General features: G+C 45.9%; 1 protein-coding gene across 1 annotated transcript; it reads right to left on the reverse strand.

The window, feature by feature from the left end:
* Positions 1-122: 122 nt before the first annotated feature.
* Positions 123-27,316, reverse strand: CCNDBP1 (cyclin D1 binding protein 1). Its single transcript, XM_040437594.1, has 11 exons — positions 27,195-27,316; positions 24,505-24,564; positions 19,708-19,787; positions 17,103-17,184; positions 15,370-15,466; positions 15,212-15,285; positions 14,309-14,385; positions 12,479-12,732; positions 3,428-3,488; positions 3,176-3,222; positions 123-739 (listed from the first exon to the last, which is right to left on the reverse strand). Exons 1-11 carry the CDS (start codon positions 27,250-27,252, stop codon positions 631-633), a joined length of 999 nt encoding a protein of 332 aa, XP_040293528.1. The 5' UTR covers positions 27,253-27,316; the 3' UTR covers positions 123-630.
* Between the last annotated feature and the right edge of the window lie 2 nt (positions 27,317-27,318).

Genomic DNA, 27,318 nt, shown 5'->3' on the forward strand with positions numbered 1-27,318 from the left:
ATCATACGGACATAATCTTATATTAGTAAGTTTCTCCAATAAGACACAAAGGTGAGAAGGTTCTCTCTCTATAAGGATCTGGTGAACACAAGATGGCAATGAGAATTTCAGCTACACAGGTCCAGATATTAAAGCCGAGCTTTATTGACACCTGTTTCTACATAAGAAATATGAGGCTTCCATCCACGGCACCAGACGTTACCCTACAAACCCTGCACTAAATGACGGGCTGGAAACAGTAGCAGTTTCTCCCGACTCATGATGACGTGGTGCCTGGGAGCATCGCAAATCATCCGGAGAATAGAACACAAAATAAAGCTAGATAAATAATTTTATTTCATCATGATATAGCGGGCCTGCCTGATAGTTCCCTTAAAGTGCTCCGGGGCATGCGAGCTATAGGTATACACAAGCTGCCCCGCTTGGTCTTCAAGCGGTTGATGTCTCCTGATACATGAGACATCGATGAAGATGAGGAAGCTTTTTCGATATGGAAATAAACAGGTCTGTTTGCACGTGAGAAGTCATCAAACATCCTAGATCTTCCTGCTCCTCAGTCACATTTCCTTACTTTACTTGGAGGCGACAATGATGTGCATGATCTTATTCCAGCATTGATGTGCGCAAATGTCAGAGAGAATCCTGGGTCAGGCCTTTCACTTTGTTCATATTGTGATCAACGGCATTGTGGAGGAATTGGACCCAGTTGGATTCTGTGTCAGGGCAAACATGGCTGGCACTGGAAGAAAAGAAAATGTATTAAATGGTTAATCAATAGGTCACCAATTTCTGTAAAATATCCCTATGGCACCTCGATGTGCAAGTTCTTCTATTGTGTTGCCTGTGCTAGAAAGATGAAAGCTCAATTTTGAACGGTTTGCTAAGTGGTCCTATGATAACAATGGGCTGCTACAGGACAGACGTCAAATACTTCAAGAGATCAGTAAATCTAGAAGGGTTGCCTCATCTCAGATATTGATGGCATATCGCTAGAATATGGTGGCCAGAGGTGGGACCTGCACCTATATCCAGAACGGGGTTTCCAAAGTGAACTGAGGCCAATCGCGCATGCTTAGCCACCTTCCGTTCACTGCTGCGGAAGTTCCGAGTGCTGGCTCAGCCATTTCCGGCAGTCCCATAGAAGTGAATGGAGAGGTGGATGTGCATGAGCGGTGCACTCTCCCTTCACTTCCATGGGGCTTCTGAAAATAGCCAAGCATCCTCACTTGCCTGTTTTTGGAACTCCCAAAGAAGTGAAAGGAAAGCATACCATGAATGCGCAGTGCGTTCTCCGGCACTTTCGAGGGCCCGCTCTGGAGGTAGAAGCAGGTTGCTATCTGACATTGGTGGCATATCCTAGCAATATACTGCAAATGTCTGAGATGAGACACCGCTTTGAACTCTGATGTTTAATTAAATAAACAATCACTTTCATGTGGTACATATCTTATACTATGATCCACCACCACCAGCACTTTTACCCCCCAGGATATCTCCTTGGAAGATGACTGCTGCTGCTCAGTGCGGCGGACCAGAATATAACCTGTCACTAACATTTAACTCCAAAAACCTCTATCACTCTTCTCACTTCTCCATTCTGCCCTTCAGCCACATTTCAATATGACCCTAACACACACTTTTTGCGCCCTTTAAATTAAAGGAGTTCTCTGAGACTTAGGGCTCATGCACACAACTGTATGTATTTTGCAGTCCGTAAAAAACGGATCCGCAAAAAATACGGATGAAGTCTGTGTGCATTCTGTATTTTGATGAATAGAACAGCTGGCCCCTAATAGAACAGTACTATCCTCGTCCGTGATGCGGACAATTATAGGACATTTTTTTTGCGGAACGGACATACGGAAACGAAATGCACACGGAGTAACTTCCGTTTTTTGGCGGACCCATTGAAAGAATGGTTCAGCATACGGTCCGCAAAAATAAACTGGAACGGATGACCTGTGGACAGGTCATCAGTATTAAAGTCTTGGAAAGGAGTAATACCTCATCAGGACGGCACTCTCCAGGTTCTAAGCTTGCTTCACAGTTGATGACATCTGTGACAGTCCTGTCATCATCTCGTAGCAAATTTCCCACCTGTACACTGAGTGCAGAATGCTACGCAGGAGCAGAATTCACACCTTTTCTCTGTCCTCACTGTTGCCAGGCTTGTGTAATCCCGACAGAGGCTGTTACCGGCGATGGGCAGGACAACAGCAAGACCAGAGAATAGTAGAGGTATTGATTTAAAGGGCATCTGTCAGCAGATTTGTACCTATGAACCTGGCCGACCTGTTACATGTGCACTTGGCAGCTGAAGGCATCCGTGTTGGTCCCATGTTCATATTTGTCCAAATTGCTGAGAAAAATTGTTTTAATATATGGAAATAAGCCTCTTGGAGGTACGGGGGCCTTGCCGTTACTCCTAGAGATGCCTTCAGATGCCAAACGCACCGGTCAGCCAGCTTCATAGGCACAAATCTGCTGACAGATGCCCTTTAAGTGTCTGCTCTGCATTCATTGTGAAAGCAGAGGAATTGCTGTGTATGTACAGGGGGTGGCAGGCTGTCAATCAATTGCATGGAGGAGGAGCGATTAGCGCTGAAGATCATGAACACAACACCCAGCGGAGACCTCTCTCCTAATCAGAATACAGTGCAGGCAAAGCATGGACCAAAATTGTAGAGGTACAGGGGGGTGTTTGGACATAATTAGCATGATTTTTAAACTGTGCCTAACCATATACTCTGTTTAGGGAGTCAAATGTTGGTAACAGGTTCCCTTTAAGTATTTTACGCATTTTACTGGGGATGTGTTAAGTTTTTATTTATGGGCACCAGGATAACACATTTTGTCTCCCCACTGAAGCTTCTCTTTAATTTTAAAGTTAAAGGGGTTTTCCAGGATTATCATATGGATCAGCTGTACGAGGAGGCCGCTTAGGTCTCTTCCAAGGCCATGTGACCTAGATGCGGCGCAGTCCCATTCAAGTGAATGGGTTGAGCTACAACACAAACACAGCCACTATGCAATGGACAGTGTTGTGCTTGAGAAGGCCACGGCGCTCACCGGAGCCACGCGGTCTCCTCAAACAGCTGATCAGCGGGAGACCCTGAAGTTGGAACCTCGCTGATCTAATATTGATGAGGAGGAGTCAAAAACATCAAAAAGAGACCTTGTTATTTCAAGCACTTTCTTCAGCACAGAGGATAACTTCGCAGCCTGAAAAATGGAAGAGAGAGAAAAGAACAAAATAAATTGAAAATAATAGGAGACAAAAAATCCTGTAACTAAAATACACGAGCACAGGGATAAAGGCAGGAACATAGATGAGAACACAAGAATGAATGAGAGAGAGCAGAGCACAAGGTATTATGTAGGAGAGGAGAGCGGGGGCCAATGAGGAAGACTGAAAGCAATGACTTACATTTAGCCGCACTGCCAGGTGGTTCATAGGAGGGTACATGCTAAGGGCCAGTTCATCCACACTAGAAGAATATAAAAAAATAAGTGTCCTAATAATTATAAAGGCCCCAGAGGCACCAACACAATTTACATGGGACTGCAAATTTCAAATAAGTTACATATGAAAAGAATTGTATAAACATTTCAAAAATATATGCATTTTTTTTATTTCGCTCAATTGGAGTCAAAATGATTTTCCCATTTTCTATCACGGAATTTTTCCGCAAGCCATTTTTCAATAAACTCAGTAGCCTCTGGGCCTTCAGACTTCTCAGGAATGCCCACCAGCCTAATATTATTGCGGCGAGAGCGGTTTTCAAGGTCGTCAGTTTTTGCATAAAGCGCCGCTATATCCTTTGACGCAGCCCGGCTCTCTCTCTGTAGGGTAACAGCCCCATCTTCCAGATCCGAGACCCTCCTCTCTACTTCTGAGGTGCGTTAATGGATATATCCGCTTTTAGGCTTCCAATGTTAATATTCATATTCTGGAGGGTGACGTTACAACTAGCAATAGCTGCCATCACGTCTTTCAAGGTGGGCTCAGGGGCAGTGATCACTGGCAGACCCTTTTCAGTGCTGCACAGGCTAGAGCTCGCCCCCCCCCCCCCCCTCCCCTCATGCTGAACAGGGGAATGCTGGTCATCATTACAGGGGCCATCTTGCTCCCCTAAGCCTTCCTCCACTTGTGCCAGGGTGTCATCTCCTTCTCCCCATACATGGCTGGGGGACTGATGGGACTTGTGAGCGAAGCTCTCAAGCCGCGCTGCCGCTCCCTGACTCACCGCCGCCCTCAGGTCAGGCCATTCCTCCTCCTCAGCGCCATCTTGAGACCGGGTCTCTCTTTCCTGACGGCTCGGCGTTTTGCCTCTTTTCGCAGGCATAATGCTGTTTCCTTGCACCGGACCGCTTCCTGGATATGTCCCCAGCTCCTTCAGGTATTTTAAAGATAGATCGCCACCGTAGTAGGTATAATAGAAAGGATACTTGCCGGAGCTAGTGCGGCGTGCGTCCTACTCCATGCGCCGCTAGGCTCCGCCCCTCGATTTTCCCATTTTCAATGTCAGAACACAATACTGGATTTGCAAACAATACGACCACGCCTTGACTATCAGTGACAGCCAGACACCCCGGAGAGAAGGATCACTGTATACATTATACAGTGATGTATATATGCTACAGTAAGATAAAGGGTGAAAACTGATATAATCGCCCCTCCAAAGCCTTTCCTGATATTTTGAGGCATACTTTGTAAAAATAGAAAAAGTTATAAATGTAAAAATAATTTAAAAAAATTATAATAATAATAATAATAATAATAAAAAAGGGGTTTTTCTGGGTTATGGATACTAATGACCTATCCTTAGGATAAGTAATCAATGTCAGATTGGTGGGAGTCCAGCACCCAGGTCGATCAGTTGTAACAACCACTGGCACCAGCACAGGAGGCAGAGCAAGAAGCACACCTCCGTCCACTGTGTAGTGGCAATGCCAAGTTACTGTAGCCCAGCCACCATTCACTTGAATGGAAATTCTGCTTCCATCTCCGTCCTCTGTGTCAGTTTTAATGTCCGCTGATCAGATCAGTGGGGGTACAAGGTGTCGGACCTCCATCGATATATTAATAATATATCCTAAGGATAGGCCACCAAAATCTATAGCTCAGAAAACGCCTTTACAAAAAAAAAAAACTTTAAACACTCCAAACAATCCTGAAATTTGAGAAAAAAAGGTTAAAAAGATAGAGAACAAAAAAAAATTGATTTTTTTTGTACTCACCGTAAAATCCTTTTCTCGTAGTAGGCATTGAGGGACACAGCACCATGGGTATATGTCCAACTACCACTAGGAGGCGACACTAGACATAAAATGTGTTGGGTCCTCCCCGTTGGGCTATACCCTCTCCACAGACACTAGGCAGCTCAGTTTGTACCAAAAGCAGTAGGAGAGAGAAGAAAGGCAAGGAACCAACAACTCCCGTACCGGGAAAGATCAAGAGACCAGCCCGGAGAAGCGGAAGTAAAACAACATAGGGTGGGATCTGTGTCCCCCAATGCCTACTACGAGAAAAGGATTTTACGGCGAGTACAAAAAATCCAATTTTCTCGTGCATGGCATTGGGGGACACAGCACCATGGGACGTCCCAAAGAAGTCCCCGAGGGTGGGAAGAACAACCATGCCACCTGTTGGGCATACAGGAGCGGGAGAACCATGTGACCCAACAGGAGAAAAGCACGGAATAGGCAGGAAGCCTCATAACAAGGGAGAAACCCCAAGGAGGCCACAGTGACGACTGCCAGCACCCCAGGACAAATGCCTGGGAGAAGGTCCCAAATGCAAGAAGAAGGCAAAGGGGAACACCCAGCTCAGCCGAAGGCTGGAGAGAAAGTAGGACAGCATCGTGTATCGGATCTACCTAACATCCCAATTGTCTCAGGTGAAAGCACAAACACCCTGAGGTCAACCCCTGAAGGGCCAGGGGAGCAAGGGAACATGGAATCACTGAAGGCCAACGAGTGAGGGAAGCCATAGCAAGGCTCACATGTGAGTGGAGCGGGTCTCCCCTCACCGCAAAGCAGGTGAAAAAGTTAAAGCGCCCTATTGAAAGGAAAAAATCCCAAAGGCGCTAAGGGAAACCGCCAACCCCTGGAAGGGGAGGGAATTGTAAGTAAAAACCAGGAAAAGAGAAAAGATAAGACCGGCATCCCCAAACCAGGAGACGAGGAACGAGCCTCTGAAAACAAAATATCGCTGAGAAGCGCAAGACCAGAGAAACTCCGGCGAAACGAATTATCAGGGAAGAAGGGAACCAGATGCAAGCCCAGGAGATCTCAGCAGGGGCACACTGGAGTGAGGAAAGCCATAGCAAGGCTCACATATGAAGGGAGCAGGACTCCCCCCACCGCGAAGCAGGTGATGAAGTTAAGCGTCCTATTGAAAAGTGAAAACCCCAAAAGGCGCTAAGGGAAACCGCCAACCCTTGGAAAGGGAGGGGGTTGTAAGTAAAGGCCAGGTAAAAAGAAAAAAATAAGAGAAGACCTGCATCCCAAAACCAGGAGACGAGGAACGAGCCTCTAAAAACAAAATATCGCTGAGAAGCGCAAGACCGGAGAAACTCCGGCCAAATGAAGTATCAGGGAGATGCAGGCCCAGGAAATCTCAGCAGGGACACATAGGACTGAAGGACATGGGAGGAGAAGGAGCGCACTCCCAACAGTCTAAGGAGGAAAGTCCTACAAACAGGAGGAGTCCCTCCCGAAGGAGGCCATAAGGTGGAAATGCAAACCGTAGCACTAAACCACTCAATACCAAGAGGTCCACAGGACTATTGGAACCCGCAAGGGGAACAATCAACCCAGGCCCCTCCCAAACAACGATAATCCTACAGAATCTGTGTGGTCAAATGAACGGGGACAGGGACTCCAGAAAGGAGTACCCGCAATGGGCTCACAAGGAACCATAAACTGAACCACCAGAGGGCAACAAAAACCAGAATATCCAAGAAAAAATGAAAAGAACCACCATATGGGAAGGAATTGGCCATGGACAACTAGCTATTTAAAGAATAGTGGCTAGCAATCAGCATACATTTTCCCGGGGAGGGCAAATACAGCGGCTTGGGTTGTACCACTAAAACAACAGACACCCATACGCATAAGGAATGGCGAAGTCGCTATAAAAGAAGCGGGAGTGACTACACGAAATGTAGAAACCAGCTGCGACCGACATACAGAAGGCTCCCAGGGGGAGAGAGTACCAGATGGGCGCAGACAATAGCAAGGTCCCAAGGGACTGCCCTCTGTTAAATAGTACAACTAAGCAAAGAATATAAGGGAACACCCGGACCCAGAAGGAACTACGAAACCCAGTCCTATGTCAGAGCAATCAGCAGAAATTCACCTACCAGGCAGGTGTGTGGCTGCAGCGGCCGGTGCACACCAAGCTACGTACCCCAACACAGAGAAGATCCAGTGGAGATCACTGTACTCCACCAGGAATGGTCCGCCCTGTAATAGAAAACAACGCGGGTACTCCTTTATAATATGGGGAACGCGGAGTGCAGCCGAAAGTAGTATTTGATAGGGATGGCAATAGCAACCCTAGCACAAAAACCAACAACCACCTGGCCATGGTGTAGGGAGCGTGGTTATATGTAGACCACCCACCAGATCAGAACAGATCAGCCATATACTGGGTACACCAGAAGTAGTAATAGACCGACAAGGTGGAGGTGGGGGTTGGGCTGGCCCACCCCTGCTAGATATGGCTACCATATTCGTGCTAAACCAGGATGGCCGAAAAGGGAAGTAACCAACTTCCGCAGCACAAATTAGAGCCCGGGGAAAGAAGCACCCCGTAATACAGAAACTGTATGGGCCACAGATTGCACCATAGGGCCCAGCACGTGGGTACTAAAAATACATGCCTAAAACCGAGGTAAAGTGGCTGCATGTTGCACACTAAGGAGGGTGGAAACAAAGCCACAGCATCCAGGAATGCGACCGCATTTGGAGGGTACAGGTCCTCAACCTGTAAGGTAGAAATACGGCTGTGTAGTGCAGAGATACGACCAGAGAGGTGCAATGGGTACAGCATCTGGAGATGGCAGAGATACTAGGTCTAAGATTAGAGCGATGTGGCCGCATGGAGCATCCTAGGACCAGAGAAGTGCAACGGAAGCCACATTAGCTATGGCACCTATATTAAGCTCGGGAAGGGAAAAATAGGGCCGCACAGTACCACAAAGAACGACAGGTGCACACCACAACTAGGTAAGTGCAACGGCAACTGAAGAATGCCCTCTATTTCACCTAAAAAGAGGGAAACAGGGCCGCATAGCACACCATAGAGCCCGACAGGTGTAACGGCTGCAGCATCAGAGACAGTGCAGGAACTCTAGCTAAGAAGGGAGTAAGATGGCTGTTTGGTGCACACTAGATGAGGTTGCAGTGGCAACGGCACTACAAAGTGGCCTCAATATCTCGTCCGGTAAGGGAGAAATAGTGCCGCAAGGTACACCATAAGGCCAGACAGGAGCAACGGCAACAGCCCCTGGAGATAGAGAAGTTAAATAAAAATGAAGGGAACAAGGTGGCAGCCTGGTGCCCACTAGAACCAAACAGAGGCAATTGCACAGCAATTGAGAGTGGCCTCTATATCTCGCCGAGAAGGGAGAAATAGTGCCGCACGGAACACAATAGAGCCCGCCAGGGCTGTAGGGATGGTGTAGGGACTCTACCCATGAAGGGAGCAAGGTGGCTGGAAACAGACAGGTGTAATTGCTACAGCAATTGAAGGCGGCATGTACAGTTGTGGCCAAAAGTTTTGAGAATTAGATAAATATTGGAAATTGGAAATGTTGCTGCTTAAGTTTTTATAATAGCAATTTGCATATACTCCAGAATGTTATGAAGAGTGATCAGATGAATTGCATAGTCCTTCTTTGCCATGAAAATTAACTTAATCCCAAAAAAACCTTTCCACTGCATTTCATTGCTGTCATTAAAGGACCTGCTGAGATCATTTCAGTAATCGTCTTGTTAACTCAGGTGAGAATGTTGACGAGCACAAGGCTGGAGATCATTATGTCAGGCTGATTGGGTTAAAATGGCAGACTTGACATGTTAAAAGGAGGGTGATGCTTGAAATCATTGCTCTTCCATTGTTAACCATGGTGACCTGCAAGGAAACGCGTGCAGCCATCATTGCGTTGCATGAAAAATGGCTTCATAGGCAAGGATATTGTGGCTACTAAGATTGCACTTCAATCAACAATTTATAGGATCATCAAGAACTTTAAGGAAAGAGGTTCAATTCTTGTTAAGAAGGCTTCAGGGCGTCCAAGAAAGTCCAGCAAGCGCCAGGATCGTCTCCTAAAGAGAATTCAGCTGTGGGATCGGAGTGCCACCAGTGCAGAGCTTGCTCAGCAATGGCAGCAGGCAGGTGTGAGCGCATCTGCACGCACAGTGAGGCGAAGACTTTTGGAAGATGGCCTGGTGTCAAGAAGGCCAGCAACGAAGCCACTTCTCTCCAAAAAAAAAAAAATCAGGGACAGATTGATCTTCTGCAGAAAGTATGGTGAATGGACTGCTGAGGACTGGGGCAAAGTCATATTCTCTGATGAAGCCTCTTTTCGATTGTTTGGGGCATCTGGAAAAAGGCTTGTCCGGAGAAGAAAAGGTGAGTGCTACCATCAGTCCTGTGTCATGCCAACAGTAAAGCATCCTGAGACCATTCATGTGTGGGGTTGCTTCTCATCCAAGGGAGTGGGCTCACTCACAATTTTGCCCAAAAACACAACCATGAATAAAGAATGGTACCAAAACACCCTCCAACAGCAACTTCCTCCAACAATCCAACAACAGTTTGGTGAAGAACAATGCATTTTCCAGCACGATGGAGCACCGTGCCATAAGGCAAAAGTGATAACTAAGTGGCTCGGGGACCAAAACATTGACATTTTGGGTCCATGGCCTGGAAACTCCCCAGATCTTAATCCCATTGAGAACTTGTGGTCAATCCTCAAGAGGCGGGTGGACAAACAAAAACCCACTAATTCTGACAAACTCCAAGAAGTGATTATGAAAGAATGGGTTGCTATCAGTCAGGAATTGGCCCAGAAGTTGATTGAGAGCATGCCCAGTCGAATTGCAGAGGTCCTGAAAAAGCAGGGCCAACACTGCAAATACTGACTCTTTGCATAAATGTCATGTAATTGTCGATAAAAGCCTTTGAAACGTATGAAGTGCGTGTAATTATATTTCACTATATCACAGAAACAACTGAAACAAAGATCTAAAAGCAGTTTAGCAGCAAACTTTGTGAAAACTAATATTTGTGTCATTCTCAAAACTTTTGGCCACGACTGTACATCTCGCCCGGTAGGGGGAAATAGTGCCGCATGGAACACCATAGCCAGTCAGCAGGAACTCTACCTATGAAAGTAACAAGGCAGCTGTAAACAGACAGAATTAATCGCCACGGCATAGAAGCCGGCCTGTATTCTCTGGTACAGGCATTACAAAAGAACCTTTAGAGGCCGAGAAGGGTTGCCAACCATACAAGTGGCGTTTGCCTGAATTATCAGCTTGCCTAGAACATAGCCCCTGGATAGGGGAACCAGGAAGGTCTGTCGTGTACAGCCTACGAGGGCGTACATACCAGAGACACCGCATAGGTGTCCCAGTTGCTAAGCACGGTGACGGCGGCCTTACCAGTGCGGAAATTACCTGTGCAGGCAGGAGAGCGCCATCCGAAAGTCCACTAGAGGGGCACCAAACCTGGTAGGGTAGGTACCACCATGCATGTTTGACTTGACCACGCAGAGGGATTCTGCATAGTGGAAGACCGCCTGATGCTCTGTTCCGAGGGAATCGGTGCAGAGGTGTCCCCAGAGGAAACTGACAGAGAAGGCTTCGTCACCAGCCTCAGGCCTGTCCTGGGGGACCCGAGGATGCCGAGGAGGGGTGGAAGCTAGTTGAGACCACCCGAGGTTGGTCCATGGGCTACTCCTTGCGTGACCCTGTATCTGAGCGTGAGCGTGGCTCAGGGGGGAAGGAGACCGCAATTTGTAGGTAGCGCTCCAGCGACTCCGCCAGGGATTGGGCGAGTCAGGCAAGGTTCCCATGGATCGACATGGAGGGAGCCCATTCAGGGGGGACCTACACACAAAAGGGTGGGAGGGGGGGACAAGGCGACCACGTGGAAACCTCCGTAGACAACGGACGCACGTAAAATACGTGGCGATCCGATAGGGAGGCTGGGAGAGGAGGCCCCATAGAGCAGCAGGGCTGACCTATCTGACCCTGGATGCCACAGTTCCCAAGAGGTGCTGCAGCAGCTATATAGCAGGTGGCAGGGCTGCAGGAGAATGCAGCAATCGAGAGGGGAGAGAGGGAAAGGAGCCTGCAGAGCAATTCAGCCAGAGGCTGCCTACCGGACCCCAGGAGCTGTGCAGCGCACCCAGAGCAGAAGATGGCGACCAGAGAGAGCAGGAGCCGACAGCCGGAGGAAGAACCGCCCCTCAGAGAGAGAGAGCAGGGAACCTGGGGCCAGCTTGGCAGGCAGAAGAGGCCCCTCCCAGGCTCCCCCCACGGAGGGGAGGAGACAGAGTAAGCCCGGGAAGGGAGAAAGTGGGTGGGGAGTTGTTGCCTAGTAGGCCCGAAAAGCCGGGGACTAAATTAGTGGAGCGCGGCCGGGAGCGAACAGCCGCGATCGCGATAGTGCCCCAGAACTGCCGCGACAAACGGGGGCCAGGTGGGGGAGAGAACTGAAGAAGAGACCCCCAGGGAGAGAAAAAACAGAAGGCCAGGGGGCTTCTGGGGCCAGGATACAGCTGAGAGAAAAAACCCACAACCTTATGTAACAGAGGCAAGGCACTTATCAGAGTCAAGGCATTTACCCACACAGCAATGAGAGCTGTATTAAGTATCTGGGAAGGGAGGAGAGGGGGGAACGCGCCCAGGCCCGGGAAGGAGGGTGGGATCCCTAATCTAACAAACTCACCCTCAGACGTCTTCAGGCGCAGCAGTAACCACCCCCTCGGCGGACTCAACACGGGAACCGTGGGACTGCCGGAATTCCACTGCGGAAGCAGATTTGGGGACTGGGTGGCTGCCAGGTACCCGAGTACGCGCCCGCAGGGGGGCAACTAAAGTGGAACACGATGGAGCCACCCCTGCAGCAGGCCGGAACCTGCAGCGAAGAGAAAGAAAAAATGATTGAAGAAAAAAAGAAAAGAAATAAGTAGCAGGATGACCTGCACAAAAAGCAGGTCAGGTCTGCCTCCTACGGACACTAGAACAAGACTGGGCTCCCTAGTGTCTGTGGAGAGGGTATAGCCCAACGGGGAGGAGCCAACACTTTTTAGTGTCGCCTACTAGTGGTAGTTGGACATATACCCATGGTGCTGTGTCCCCCAATGCCATGCACGAGAAAAAACATATATATAATTTATTTTATTTTTTTACTTATCAGTGTTGTCATTAGACATAATATAAAGCGGTCTCTTGATACCTGGGGCTGACCTCCTGGGTAATATCTCCCAGGTCATCTAGCTGTGCCACTTGTTCTGATGTCTCCACCTTGCCGTGGGCCTTTAGGGTACCAAGCACCTTCTTCAGACAAGCTTTAGAAGCTTTCATTAGACCTAAGCAGGGGGCTATAAGTCTGCGATCAGCTTCGGACCAGTATGTGTCCTGGTTTCCCCGAGCACCCATATCATCATCGTCTAAGACGTCACTGAAAGGATCGTCTCCCCCTGCCAAAGCCTGCGAAGAGAAGAGACCTCATATATTAAGATTAAACATAATTACATTTTGGTTATCTAGTCTTTTTAGACGCTGAACATATTTTTGGGATACACAAGGATACACCTAGGCTGCAATATTTGGTGTAAAAGCTAGATGGCTACAGAGGGGACGTCATGTATCTAGATAAAGGAATTTCCTTGCTTAGGTTTTCACGCGTTCGAGTGTCTTAACTGTGAAGACATATAAATTGCTGGCAGAATCCTATTGGCTCGTTTGTATTTTTAGGCTGTAAGGGTAACACCCAGGGTTTTGCTTACTAAAGGCAATCTTCTGCCGTTTGGGGTCAGAAGAGAGAGAGCGACTCAAATACCATCATAAGTCATGTCTTCTCATTCTTTTACCCCTAGACTGAATTTTGAGATTTGGAGCATCATAGACAACATGGTTGGAATCCCTTGTTTGGGGATCATACAAAAATCCTACCATGACACGTGATAAGAACGGCTTAGGCTACTTTCACACTGGCGTTTCTGGGTCCGCTTGTGAGATCCGTTTCAAGGCTTTCACAAGCGGCCCAAAACGGATCAGTTCAGCCCCAATGCATTCTGAATAGATAAGGATCCGCTCAGAATGCATCAGTTTGGCTCCGTTGCGCCTCCATTCTGCTCTGCAAGCGGACACCAAAACGCTGCTTGCAGCGATGTGGTGTCCGCCTGACAATACGGAGGCAAATGGATCCGTCCTGACTTACAATGTAAGTCAATGGGGACAGAAACTCCAGAAATACATCCAGGCCCCTCTTGAATTCTAGTGTGAAAGTAGCCTAAGAGAACAGGAATATTCACGAACGCATCTAAAATTTCACTTTATAAACTTTTTAAGACAACACAGAAGGTTATTACATCAGAAGCACAAAGGATATAAATTATTCTCCCTTAGGCAATAACATTCAGCTCTGTCTGATAAAACCAAAGCAGAAACGTGTTTCCGTTCTACATCAATGAGATGAAAAGTTGTATGACTGAAGCAGGTATTAGGTAAATGTGTATAGCTACATGCACACACACCCTAAGTAAAGATGAATGACAATTAATACAATACATTAGAGTACATGTCAGCAGGATCAACCCTATTAACCCAGCCATGATGTCTGGTCGGGCTGACCCTGCTGTACAGAACTTTCTTCCCTCAGTCTATTGCTGTATTTAGGAGAAATAAATATTGTAAAAAATATGAAAATTAGGACTTAAGTGCACCAAGGGTGGGCTCTAGCCACTCAGTGCACTTTAGCTCCTCCGCTCTGCTTACCTGGACACTTTCCCTCCACTTGGTAGACATAGTCAGGCATTCAGGTGAAGGAGGAAGGATTCTGGGAAGAGGAGCTAAGGTGCACCAAATGGCTAAGGCCTGCCCTTGGTGCACTTAAGGCCTAATTTGCTCCTAAATACAGCAACGAATCAAGGGATGAAAAGTAAGTTTTTAATCAGCAGGTTCAGTCCTACCAAGTATTATAGCTGGTTTGACAGGGTTGATCCTGCTGACAGATGCCCTTTAAACATATCCTATAACTGGTATTGGAGAAAAGCAGACTTACCTCTTCCATCTCTTCTAGCGCATCCTTCACAACGCCCAGATAACCGGATATTATCCCAACTACTGCTGCACGGTTATCTGTGAAGGTAGGATGGAGAGGGAAGGGTTAACAGGACGTTCCCACTGAGAACCAGGATTATATCTATAGGCTCGAGATCCAACCTGATCATCTGCTGGACTGCAGTGTCAAAGAATTAGGCCCCTTGCAGACGAGCGTGTCTTGATGCGTTCAGTGAAAAAGCGATCTCGTGCAGTTGTTCAGTTTTTTCCGCGTGGGTGCAATTTGTTTTACTGCGTTTTGCACGCGCGTGATAAAAAAACTGAATGTTTACAAACGACATCTCTTAGCAACCATCCGTGAAAATCGCATGCAAACAAGCGCGGACGCGATTTTCACGCAGCCCCATTCACTTCTATGGGGCCGGCGTTGCGTGAAAAATCGCAGAATATAGAACATGCTGCGATTTTCACGCAAAGCAAAAGTGATGCGTGTAAACCACCGCTCACAGACCCATTGAAATGAATGGGTCCGGATTCCGTGCGGGCGCAATCACGCATTGCACCCGCGCAAAATTCTCGCTCATGTGAAAGGGGCCTTAAAGGGGTTGTCCAAGACAATGAAAAACTTCCCCAAAGCCAGGATTTGTGTTAAAACAATAAGATCCTGTATTCAACCATTTAATCCCCTCCCACATCCAGCGCTCCATTCATCTCCGGTCTTTCGTTACATAGCTGCACCAGTGACATAGCCATATACCCCACGTGACCGCTGCAGTCAGTCACTGGCAACAGTGGTATGCGGCAGGGGAGTAAATGGTTAAGTACAGAATCTTTTATTATTGAAACACAAGCTTTGTCATTATCTTGGACAATCCCTTTAAGTTAGAGGCATTTGTTGACTTACCTTTAGGGATCTGTGCAAAATTATCACAGGCTTCCCATACGCTGCCTGTGGATACGAGCTGCGCCTGCGACAAACTAAAATGAGATCAATGTGAGGAGGAGGCTCAGTAACCATGGGGGCCAATGGCGACTCCTTACGAGAACATGTCAATCACTTACCTCTGAATGCGGGCGCTCAGGATGACGTCAAGCAGCTGCATGGTGCCTTCTATCACATCTGCCACCGCCTCTCTCACTGTCTTGCGTAATGTGGTACCTGGGCAGAAATGAAACCTATTCTTAGCATTTTCACAGCAGAAAACATTAGGCCCGTTTTAGGTTCGGTTCGATACCAGCGCATTCCTCATCCCATTTTCATGATTCTCACACATTTTCCGTTTCCTTAGTAAAATTGCAGCACCTGTAGAGATCCCCCGTGTAGGATCACGCACACAACCGCATTTGTTTTGTGGTCCACAAACTGTGGATCCGCGAAACATGGATGCCGACATTATGCGTCCCACACTATTGTAAGAAGGTCTATGCTTTCTTGCGGTATGGCAGAAGGGACTTACAAATGCAGAAAGTACATAGTGTGCCGTCCACATTTTTTGCATCCACATTGAAAAGAATTGGTCCGTATCTGACCCGCTAAAAAATGCAGATGCGGACAAAAATACAGTCGTGTGCATGAGGCCTAAAAATAAAAAAGAGAACTGGAACAGGCTCCATAGCAGCTGCGTGGGCTGTCCCCATTTTATTTGCAACCTCAAACTCTTGCGTTGAATATTTTAAAGGGTTTTCCAGTCGTATGGATGATCTATCCTCAGTACGAGTTCAGTGGGGGTCCGACACCTCCACTAAGCAGTTGTATACAGCAGCCGCCAGAGAGAATGAATAGTGGAGGACTCTGTCTACTGTGTAGTCGATGTGATGGCATCCATTCCCTGGTTAGTCATCACCACCGCCGGCTGAAAACGGCCGATTGGTGGGGGTGCCAGGTGTCGAAACCTTACCTGAGCTGCTATTAACAACATTTAGAGCTGTGCAGTACAGTAGCCACATGGGCCGTAGGCCCAAAAGACTGGACAAACTTCTATGAGAGAATTTAGAGGGCCTACTTTGTGACCTGTACAGAGATCATTGTACTGGGAGAGGGAGAAGATCAGCTGTGACCATTATGAATGGCAGATCCTGTGTACCTTTACAGAGGTGTTATCTTTCATTATAATCCTGCCTATGATGATAAGGAGATCACTGCCAAGAAGAGTTCTCTAAAGAAGTGTTAGCATAATTTTATGCTTAGTGGCCAGTGTGAAAAGTGCAAGACTGGGTAGGCCAAAAATGGTAGCAGGTAAATATAGATGCACATCTAATCAGAACGCTGATTTCGGCATTTCTAGGGAGATATTGAATTTTTTTCGCCACATAAGAGGCCAAAGTGGGGGGGGAATGTCCCTGCGTCTTATGGGGCGAATACCAATGAGCGCTTCCATTACAGAAGCGCTCATTAGTACCGGAGGACCGTGAAGCGGTGAATGCAGCGCTCCCCGGGCTCTGTACTCACCGCTGGTCCTCAGTGACCTCACGCTGTGCGCGCCGGATCACAGCACGGCCGACGGCAGGAAGAAGAGAGGGGGCTGGAAATAAGGAGCTGCAGCGTCCAGAGCAGCAGAGGCAAGTGGAGTCTTTATTTTATGTGATCTGCGGCTGGGGGCTTATATGAGGCATGGGGGCCTTATTTAAATTGGAGCTCTTATCTGAGGTCTGACTGAAGCTGTGAGCTGAGGTCAGATTAACATTGGGGGTCTGATCTGAGGTCTAATGAAAAAAATTATTTTTTCTTATTGTCCTCCTCTAAAACCTAGGTGCGTCTTATAGGGCGAAAAATGTGGTAATCCTCGACTGCTCACCTTGCTCTTTTGGGAGAGAATAATACAAAGTGGAAGCTGCCAGAATAGCATTGAGAAGCCCGTCACTTAGCTTCTGACAGTCCTGTGACAAAAGGAAAAAGTATTACTTACAAATCTACTAATGATAATTACAGTGAAATGTGTCCTACCCGAAGACCTCACAGCATTGCACCCTTCAAAGGGACCCAGGAAGCACCAATGGGACCTCTGCCATTCAGCAGTTTGAGAAGGCACCGGCGCTCACAATAGCACCGCGGCCTTATCCAGCTCTTCCTAGGCCAGTGATGTCATGTACATTGGTTACATGGAACTAGGTGCAGGTCAGCCCCATTGAGGTGAATGGAGCTGAACTGCAATACCAAGCACAGGCACTACACAATATGTGGCGCTGTGCTTGGTGAGCAAGGAGAAGGCCGCGGTACTCACTAAACAGCTGATTAGCGGAGGTCTCAGGTGTCAGACTCCTACCGATCCCCTATCCAGAGGATATGTCATCAGTATAAAAGCCTCGGAAAACCCCTTTAATGGCAGCACAATGTTAGTAAAATTTACGCTGTACACAATAGCTGTCGACCGCCAGCAATAATGCCACCTGCAAGTATCACACTGATGGAGGGCACAATCTTTCACACCACTGATAGCTCATCAGAGGTCTAAGAAACTGCTTTTGTGCAAATGAGCCTATAACCCACATAATACAATTAAGTTTTACATTTTCATTTACTAGTATTTTATGGTTTAAAGGGTTTGTCCCACAAAAAATATTCAACTTTTTTTTTAAACCAGCTCCTGGATCTAAATATTTTTATAACTGCATGCAATTAAAAGATTAGCATAGCCGCCGAGTTATTCAATAAAATGTATCTGTATAGCGCCACCTGCTGTCTGTTCTCTTCCTCATTACTTGTCCCACTGAAATGGTTGTACCAGCCCTATCTTCTGTTAGAAGCTGTGGCAGTTACAGGGAGAGAGCTGCAGCAGAAAGGACACGTCCACTGAGCTGTGATAGGGAAGAAGCTGCAGCAGAAAGGACATGCTCCCTGAGCTGTGATAGGGAAGGAGCTGCAGCAGAAAGGACATGCTCCCTGTGCTGTGATAGGGAAGGAGCTGCAGCAGAAAGGACATGCTCCCTGAGCTGTGATAGGGAAGGAGCTGCAGCAGAAAGGACACGTCCACTGAGCTGTGATAGGCAAGGAGCTGCAGCAGAAAGGACAAACCTCTGAGAAAGGACATGTCCCCCTGAGCTGCAGCAGAAAGGACACCCCTTTCCAGAGAGTTGAAGCAGAACATTTGGACAATGAATGGGGAGATCTCCGGATCCATGTGAGGTACAGGGCTGGTTGATGTCCGGTTTTCATTTTTTACACCAATCATAGAATAACCCTTTTGAGTGTCCCAATTCAGAGCACATAATAAAAGGGTGGCTTCGGATGTGGTCAATTTTTCTACGGCAAATTTGGCCACAGCTGCAAAATCTATATGAGTTACATGCAGATGTTGATGCAAATTTGCCACAGACTTTTGGGGCAAATCGTGGAACAAAAACGTGCTACATGTGAATCCATACCAACGCTCCAGCAACTCTCTCTCCCTGCGACACAGCAGCAAACCACAGCACAATCCGCAGACGTCAAACCAGTCAGCTGTACAAATTCCTAACAACCTCGCACAGACTTTTGGTGCTATAACCTGTGCAGGCGAGCTGCGGTTACCACTAATTGCCAGGCCTCTCCTGCGGCTCGGAGGTACACATGCGATAAGCATGACATCTACAAACTGCAATCTGCATGGATGCAATCTGTATGCTGTCCACATCCATGCGGCCGGCCCGCAAATTATGGGACCTCACAGATTTTTGTCCGTTTTGTCTTTTGCAGAGAAAAATTGGCTTTTTTTTTTACAATGGGTCGCGCAAAAATTGCAGGATGCACACTGACCACATCCGTATTTTGCAGATCCCCGATTTGCAGACCGCAATATGCATATGGTCGTGTGCAGGAGGCCTTAAAAGGGTTTTCTGAGATTTTACTACTGATGACCTGTTCTCTGGATAGGTCATAAGTATCTGATTGGTGAGGGTCAGACACCCGGGACCCCCGCTGATCAGCTGTTTGAGAAGACACCGGCGCTGTAGCCTTCTCGCAGTTTACAAAGCACAGTGCCTCGTATAGTGGCTGTGCTTTGGTATTGTGCTCAGCCCCATTCACTTTTATGGGGCTGAGCTGCTCCTAGGCCACGTGACCTATGAACATGTCACTGGCCTAGGGAAAGTTGTGAGAAGGCATCGGCGCGCGCAGGAGAGCCGGTGCCTTCTCAAACAGCTGATCGGCGGGGGTCCTGGATGTCAGACCTCCACTGATCAGGTACTGATGACCTATCCAGAGGAAAGCCCCTTTAATTGTAGAATCTGTAATTGCTATAGGATGCCAATTACATTCTGGCGCCAAAAGAAAAGCGGACGTTATTAACTGGGTGGCAAAAGAACAAAGAAATCTACTGCCCAAAAAAGCTTCATGGTTGAAAACTTGATTAGATAAGTGGTGACAGAAGCCAGAACCCTCCATTACCGACCAGAAATCAATGGCACTTCCACCAGTGGACTTACCTCTTCTGATGGCACCGGGGGCTTGGAGTAAGCCAGGCTGATTTTGGTGGCTTCCTGAGAAGTGGCTTTAAAGGCTTGTTCTATAAAGAAGTGGCACGTTTATGAGGGTTTGATATAAAGCATACAATTCTCAATAAAATGTCTGAGAAAATGTGTAAAATGAGATGATGTCTGTGTAAAGGACCATGAAGATTACAGACATCCTGGGTCTATCTTTGTCCTGCAGGTCGGGCCACCGCCCTTCATCTTGAGCCCCCTCCTTCATGTAGATGCCAGAAGCTGCTTTATATCTGACAACTCCATTCCCATGATCATGTTTATTCCATTTTTTTATAAAAACTCTATGTTACTGAACCTGCCCTTTTTATTTCAAACTGTCCATGTGGAGCAAGCAGAGCAGCTTACATTACAGGGTATCAGCTATAGGACAGAGCCCTCTAAGGCTGGCTTCAGACAAGCGTGTGTGTGGTCCGAGAAACGTGGTCCATGTGACGGCTGCATTTCCCGTAAAACCATGGCTCACTTGACCTGAAACTACTGCATCTTTGGACTGGGTCTACTGAACTGTGCTCACATGTCTGGGTGGTCTATCTGAAACTAACTGAGGCACCTACAAGACACCCCAGGAGGACATAGTAGGAGCACTCGTATTCTCTGTATGGTCCCTATTAAAGGGACTGATCATCCAGAGGGTAAGGCATGCCATATGTATGTAGCCTGTCTCCAAGAACTAAAGCAAGCCAAGGATGCTCAATGTGACTTACCATCATGCACTGACACAGTTTTGGTGATCGCGGCGTGCCGATGTGTGTAAAGGCTGGCTGGGATCTGGTGTAGCCCCCAAGCCAGCCTAGAGTATTTTCCAGCAGGCTGCACCTCTCTGGCGCAGCCTGCTGGTCAATGTTAGTAAAGCATTCACATTAAAATGCACTATTAAAAGCAATCAAAAGATTGCCTGTCATAGTCTCCTTGTAGTGGTAAAAAAAAAAAAACACCTTAAATTTTTTTAAAAAAACATCTCCCACCATTGAGCATGCCTGATTCCACGTTTGGTCCTGCTACGTTTACACATCTACAGGTGATGATTATACACCGTTGATTGCCACTTGTGTAAATTATTATGTTATTTATGAATCAATATACCTGGAGGCTTTGGCTATACGAATTTATGTACTTACCTTTATTGTCTTCCAGGCTTGTTATCTTTTACATTTGTATGAGATGTATTTAGACACCTTTTTTTGTATATTTTATTAATTGTCACTCATGTATGTTAATTTTTCACGACCACATAAAAACTCACAGCTTGAGAATGGTCCCAGTAAGCGGACCGAAACGTCGCATAGGTGAATAAAGGATTCCACTTTTTTCTTCACCATCGGATGTGCTGCGGTGTCATTTATTTATTATATATATATATATATATATATATATATATGTGTTTTTCAGTAAAAAACAAAAAAACTAACTCCCCAATATGTTTGGTATTGCCGCGTCTGTAACAAAACGCACTAGATAAATATCATGTAAACTGTTCCCTACATTGAACACTGTAAAAAGAAAAAAAAATTACATAATTGCTAATTTATTCTTAGTTGCCACTGGAAAAAAATATTAACTTAAAAGGGGTATATCGGTAAAGTAACTTACTTTTTGAAAAACTGCAAGCTGTGAACCCCCCAGAACCCATACCTGTTCATATAACCAGAGCTTCAATTTACCCTGCACTCCATTTGTCTAGCTTCTATGTGAGCACGCAACACACAGAGTATCATGGCGCCTATTCTTCCCTCACAAAACTTCAAAGACTACAATCCCCACAATCCCTAGCTTTCCTGCTGTGAGTGTTGATGTTTATTGATTGGCTGCATGATATACAGTCCGGTCACGCCCCCTCTACTCGGTAATCACCAGCACACTGACACGCCCTTTGTTTCACAAGACAATTAGCTAATTAGCAAGACAATAGACATCGCTTATCTAGACTTTAGTATGGCTTTTGATACTGTCCCACATAGAAAGCTTATCAATAAATTGCAGTCTTTGGGCTTGGACTCCCATATTGTTGAATGGATTAGGCAGTGGCTGAGGGACAGGCAACAGAGGGTTGTAGTCAATGGAGTATATTCAGACCAAGGTCTTGTTACCAGTGGGGTACCTCAGGGATCTGTTCTGGGACCCATATTGTTTAATATCTTTATCAGCGAAATTGCAGAAGGCCTCGATGGTAAGGTGTGTCTTTTTGCTGATGACACAAAGATTTGTAACAGGGTTGATGTTCCTGGAGGGTTACACCAAATGGAAAAGGATTTAGGAAAACTAGAGGAATGGTCAAAAATCTGGCAACTAAAATTTAATGTTGATAAGTGCAAGATAATGCACATGAGAAGAGCAGAATGTAAAATCAGTGATACAGTCCTAACCTCAGTATCTGAGGAAAGGGATTTAGGGGTCATTATTTCAGAAGACTTAAAGGTAGGCAGACAATGTCATAGAGCAGCAGGAAATGCTAGCAGAATGCTTGGGTGTATAGGGAGAGGCATTACCAGTAGAAAGAGGGAGGTGCTCATGCCGCTCTACAGAGCACTAGTGAGACCTCATTTGGAGTATTGTGCTCAGTACTGGAGACCATATCTCCAGAAGGATATTGATACTTTGGAGAGAGTTCAGAGAAGAGCTACTAAACTGGTACATGGATTGCAGGATAAAACTCACCAGGAAAGATTAAAGGACCTTAACATGTATAGCTTGGAAGAAAGACGAGACAGAGGGGATATGAGAGAAACTGCTAAATACATAAAGGGAATCAACAAGGTAAAAGAGGAGAGAATATTTAAAAGAAGAAAAACTGCTACAAGAGGAGATAGTTTTAAATTAGAGGGGCAAAGGTTTAAAAGTAATATCAGGAAGTATTACTTTACTGAGAGAGTAGTGGATGCATGGAATAGCCTTCCTACAGAAGTGGTAGCTGCAAATACAGTGGAGGAGTTAAGCATGCATGGGATAGGCATAAGGCCATCCTTCATATAAGATAGGGCCAGGGGCTATCCATAGTATATTAGGCAGACTAGATGGGCCAAATGGTTCTTATCTGCCGACACATTCTATGTTTCTATCACATTTGATAAAAACTATATGCAAAATATGTGTGTAACTATAGAGAATTTATAGCAACACACTGAGCATGCTCGACCTACAAAGGCTCAGAACTACAGGTCGAGGTCATGGTAATTTATGAGGAAACAGTGGGTAGCAGAGGGAGAAAACTACTTTTATAACTACTGAACAGTAAATATGTGAAATATACATTATATTAGGCGATTGATGAATTAGTCTACAACATAAGTTATATTTATGGTAACCGGAATACAAGCCATCAAAAGGCGTAATTTACTCCAAAATGATGCCAATAAAAACTCAGCCCGCAAAAGCAAGCCCTCACACAACTCCATAGAACAGGGATGGCCAACCTGCGGCCCTCCAGCTGTTGCAAAACTACAACTCCCAACATGCCCAGACTGCCTACAGCTATCAGCCTACAGCAAGGCATGGGGGAATTGTAGTTTTACAACAGCTGGAGAGCCGCAGGTTCGCCATCCCTGCCATAGAAAGAAAAATAAAAAAGTTATGGGTCTTGGGATGCAGCGATGCAAAAAGATTTTGTTCCTTTTAAAAAAAAAAAAAAAAAAAAAAAAAGGGTTTTATTGCACAAAAGTAGCAAAACGTAAAAAAAAAAATATATATATATATTTGGTATCACTGTAATCGTACTGACCCAGAGTATAAAGATATTATGTTATTTATACCGAAAAATAAACGCCGTAAAATTTTTAACGTAAAAACTCTGTGGCAGTATTGCTGTTATTTCCCATCTCCCTCCCAGAAAGAGTTAATAAAAGTTAATCAGAAAGTTATGTGTACCCCAAAATAGCGCCATTAAAAATTACAACTTATCCCGCAAAAAAACAAGCCGTCATACAGCTATATAGACGGAAAAATAAAAAAGTTATAGCTGTTGGAAGACGACAATGGAAAAAGGAAGAAAAATGCTTCGTCAGTAAGGCCCAAAACAGGCTGGTCACTAAGGGGTTAAGAAACTGTACAAATTTATGTAAATGGTTTTCTGAACACTACAGGTTTTTATACGTGTATTTTTATTTTTTTCAACACACAGTGTGTGCCAATGGATCTACATTGGTAAAGTTTTTAGCCCAACGGGTTGAATTTAAAAATGTGCGTTCTGTATTTGCACAGCGAGCACGTGTCCCTTTTTTTTTAATCATCCCTATTTCAGCAACATAAAACTGCAAAAAAAAATAAAAAAAAACTGTTATAGAGGACCCGATCCCTCTGCTGACATGTCTGCTTTAGTAACTACTACTACATTGCTAGCAGTCTGAAATGAAGATCCAGATGGGTGTTACCAGTTGGGGAGGTGTCTGACCCCCCCTATAATCACCCCCCCCCCCCCAATGCTCGGGCACCTCATACAGATTATACTTACACCCTCGTCGCACGGAGGCAGCGGCGGCCTGCTATTAGCTTACATGCTAGCGTGATGCTAGGGAGGCTCGTCCCTGTCGCGGCCTGGTATTGGCTACGCAGGTGCTGGGGACCGGGTACGTATAATCTATATGAGGTGCCCAGGGATTGGCGGGTGAGGGGGGTCATTATAGGGGTTGAATAACTCCTTTAAAAAAACAAAAAAACATGGAAGAAAAATATACGACTGAAAACACAATATGGAAACCATTGTTTTGACATGTTTTTTCTTTGCCTCGCTCACATGCTCCTCACCTAATGTATTCCAGAAGAAGGCAGGATTAAAGATATTGTTACTTTCCTTGGATTCTCCATCTGTAAAACACAAACAGGACACGACAGATGAGTATATACAGGTGACGGACCCCCACGGGCAGATTTACCATTGAGACAGCACCCTGGTCCTTCTCCCGCGTGGCACTGCTGAGGATTTTTGCCATCTTGCCCCAAAAAAACAAGAAAGGAGTAGAAGTGGTAACAGAGGGCACAGCGGCCTTCACACCAATAATGGGAACAGATCCTGGTACTGAGACGGTAAGCACCCCTAAACATTTCCTTAGGGGGTGTTCCCCTTTTTCTACTAGGATCGTATGGTATAATGAATCTCCCCCAAAAACCGTAAAGACTGCTCCACTCCAGTCACTTCTGTGGGACTGCTGAAATAACCGAGCACTGTGCTCAGCAGTCCCACAGAAGTGACTGGAGGTCTCGCATGCGCAGGGGACTCCGAGACCCCGCTTTCATCATAGGAGGGGGTACCAGCCATGATATATTTGTCTAATGCAGGGATGGACAACCTGCGACTCTCCAGCTGTTGTAAAACTATAATTCCCACCATGCCCTGCTGTAGGCTGATACCTGTAGGCTGTCTGGGCATGCTGGGAGTTGTAGTTTTGCAACAGCTGGAGAGCCGCAGGTTGGCAATCCCTGATCTAATGGATAGGTGATAATTGTTGTTTATGGGACAACCCCTTCACGACTCCCAGGTCTATAAAGAGAGCACACACAGCACCATAGCTACCAGGTGTCTCTAATCGGCGGCAATGCCGATCGCGGACATTTAACCCCTCAAATACCATAGTCAAATGTGACCACGGCATCTGAGAGGCCAAAAACCGGGAAGCGCGTGCTTGCCAGGCAGGAAAGCCTCCCCCTGGTTGAGATCAGGGAATATGTTCTATTGCAGTAATAAACCAGAGCCTAAGGCTACTTTCACACTTGCGGCAGAGTGATCCGGCAAGCAGTTCCGTCTGCACGCAAGCGGACAGCATTTGCATCCGGATCCGTCTCTCCGGATGTCATCCGGAGAAACGCATCCGTTATATATATTTTTTTTCACATTTTTACGGGTCTGCGCATGCGCAGACCGGAAGGACGAATCTGGCATTGCGGTATTTTGAATTCCGGATCCGGCACTAATACACGTGAATGTAAATTAATGCCTGGAATGCTACGGTATTTCCTCCGTCCAAAACGCTGTTCATTGACTGAACTGAAGACATTCTGAACGGATTGCTCGCCATTCAGAATGCATGGGGATAAAACTGATCAGTTATTTTCCGGTATTGAGCCCCTAGGACGGAACTCAGCGCCAGAAAAGAAAACCTCTAGTGTGAAAGTGCCCTATACTAGGTTTCTAGGCTTATTACTTGTATTTAACAATTCAGGCCTGCAGGTGGCAGCACTGCATTGGAATATACAGATTCTTGTACAGTATATTGTAATGGACAGAATTCCTTTACTTTATACAAATGGTAATCTAATGATTGCATGTTGGAGTCCAATTGAGGGCCTAAAAAAAAATTAAAAAAGTTAAAAAAAAGTTAAATTTAAATATATAAAATTTTTATATATATATATATATATATATATATATATATATATATAAATCAACCCTTTCTCCAAAATAAAAAAAAACAATAAAAAAATTGTTATAGGCATCGCCATAAAATATAAAAAAAAAAATTATCCCATATGGTGAACGGCGTAACTAAATGGACGATTCAGCGCTTTTTCATCACGTCACCTCCCACACGAAATTGAATAAAATCACACACTCATACACACCCAAAAACTACAGCTCATCCTCCAAAAAATGAGCTCCCACACATCTCCGTAGACACAACTATAAAAAAGTTATGGGGGTCAGAATATGCCGATGAAAAGGGAAACAAAAAAAATCCAAATTATTTTTTATTTTTTCCAGTATTAAACCACAAGAAAAACCTATACAAATATGGTATCGCCGTAATCGTCCTGACCTGTAGAATGGAGTGAACGGGTCGGTTTTACTGCGTTGGGAATACTGTAAAAACAAAACCCATAAAACTATGGTGGAACTGCGTTTTTTCCAATTCCACCACAGCTTATCACTACATCCAATGCAATATTAAACGGAGACAATAGAACGTACAGCTCGTCCCGCCAAAAACAAGCCCTCATACGTCTACGTGAACGGAAAAATAAAAAATAAAGTTATGGCTCGGGGAAGGCAGGGAATAAAAAAAATGGAATCATCATGTCAGGAAGGGGTTAATAAAAGAGACTCCACCCACAAAGCACAGTTGTGAGGAGGTATAAAGATCTCTGCTTGCAGTTACAGAATAAAGAACCTTCATCTTTTAGTCCCAGGCTGTACTGTCTGCATATAAGACCACACTCCTCCTGAAGCACAGCAAGCAGAGATCTTGGAAGCCACAAGGTGTAGAATGGAAAGTATACTGTCATTATAAAGAATAGCATTTATCTGCTGAAACCGTCTACATAAAACATTATTAATAATGTGATATAGGTCCTTGTAGCAAATACATTAGTAACAGATGACGATGATGGGCACTCTACGCACTGGCTATGACAGTAGTTGTTAGTACACACAGCCGCACATATGCGCCGCCCCGCCATGTTTCATACATGGACGGAGTAAAGCGGGAAGACTACGGACTCGCCTCGCAGTTTCTCCTGTATAGCGCGAAGATTCTCCAGCAATTTCCGCAGCGGCTCCATATCGGCCCGGAACTATAAGGCACTTGTCACAGGCACCTAGGGAAGGGTTTGACTGTAACACCCAGA

The sequence above is a fragment of the Bufo bufo genome, chromosome 6 (genome assembly GCF_905171765.1).
Source record: "Bufo bufo chromosome 6, aBufBuf1.1, whole genome shotgun sequence".
Taxonomy (NCBI): domain Eukaryota; kingdom Metazoa; phylum Chordata; class Amphibia; order Anura; family Bufonidae; genus Bufo; species Bufo bufo.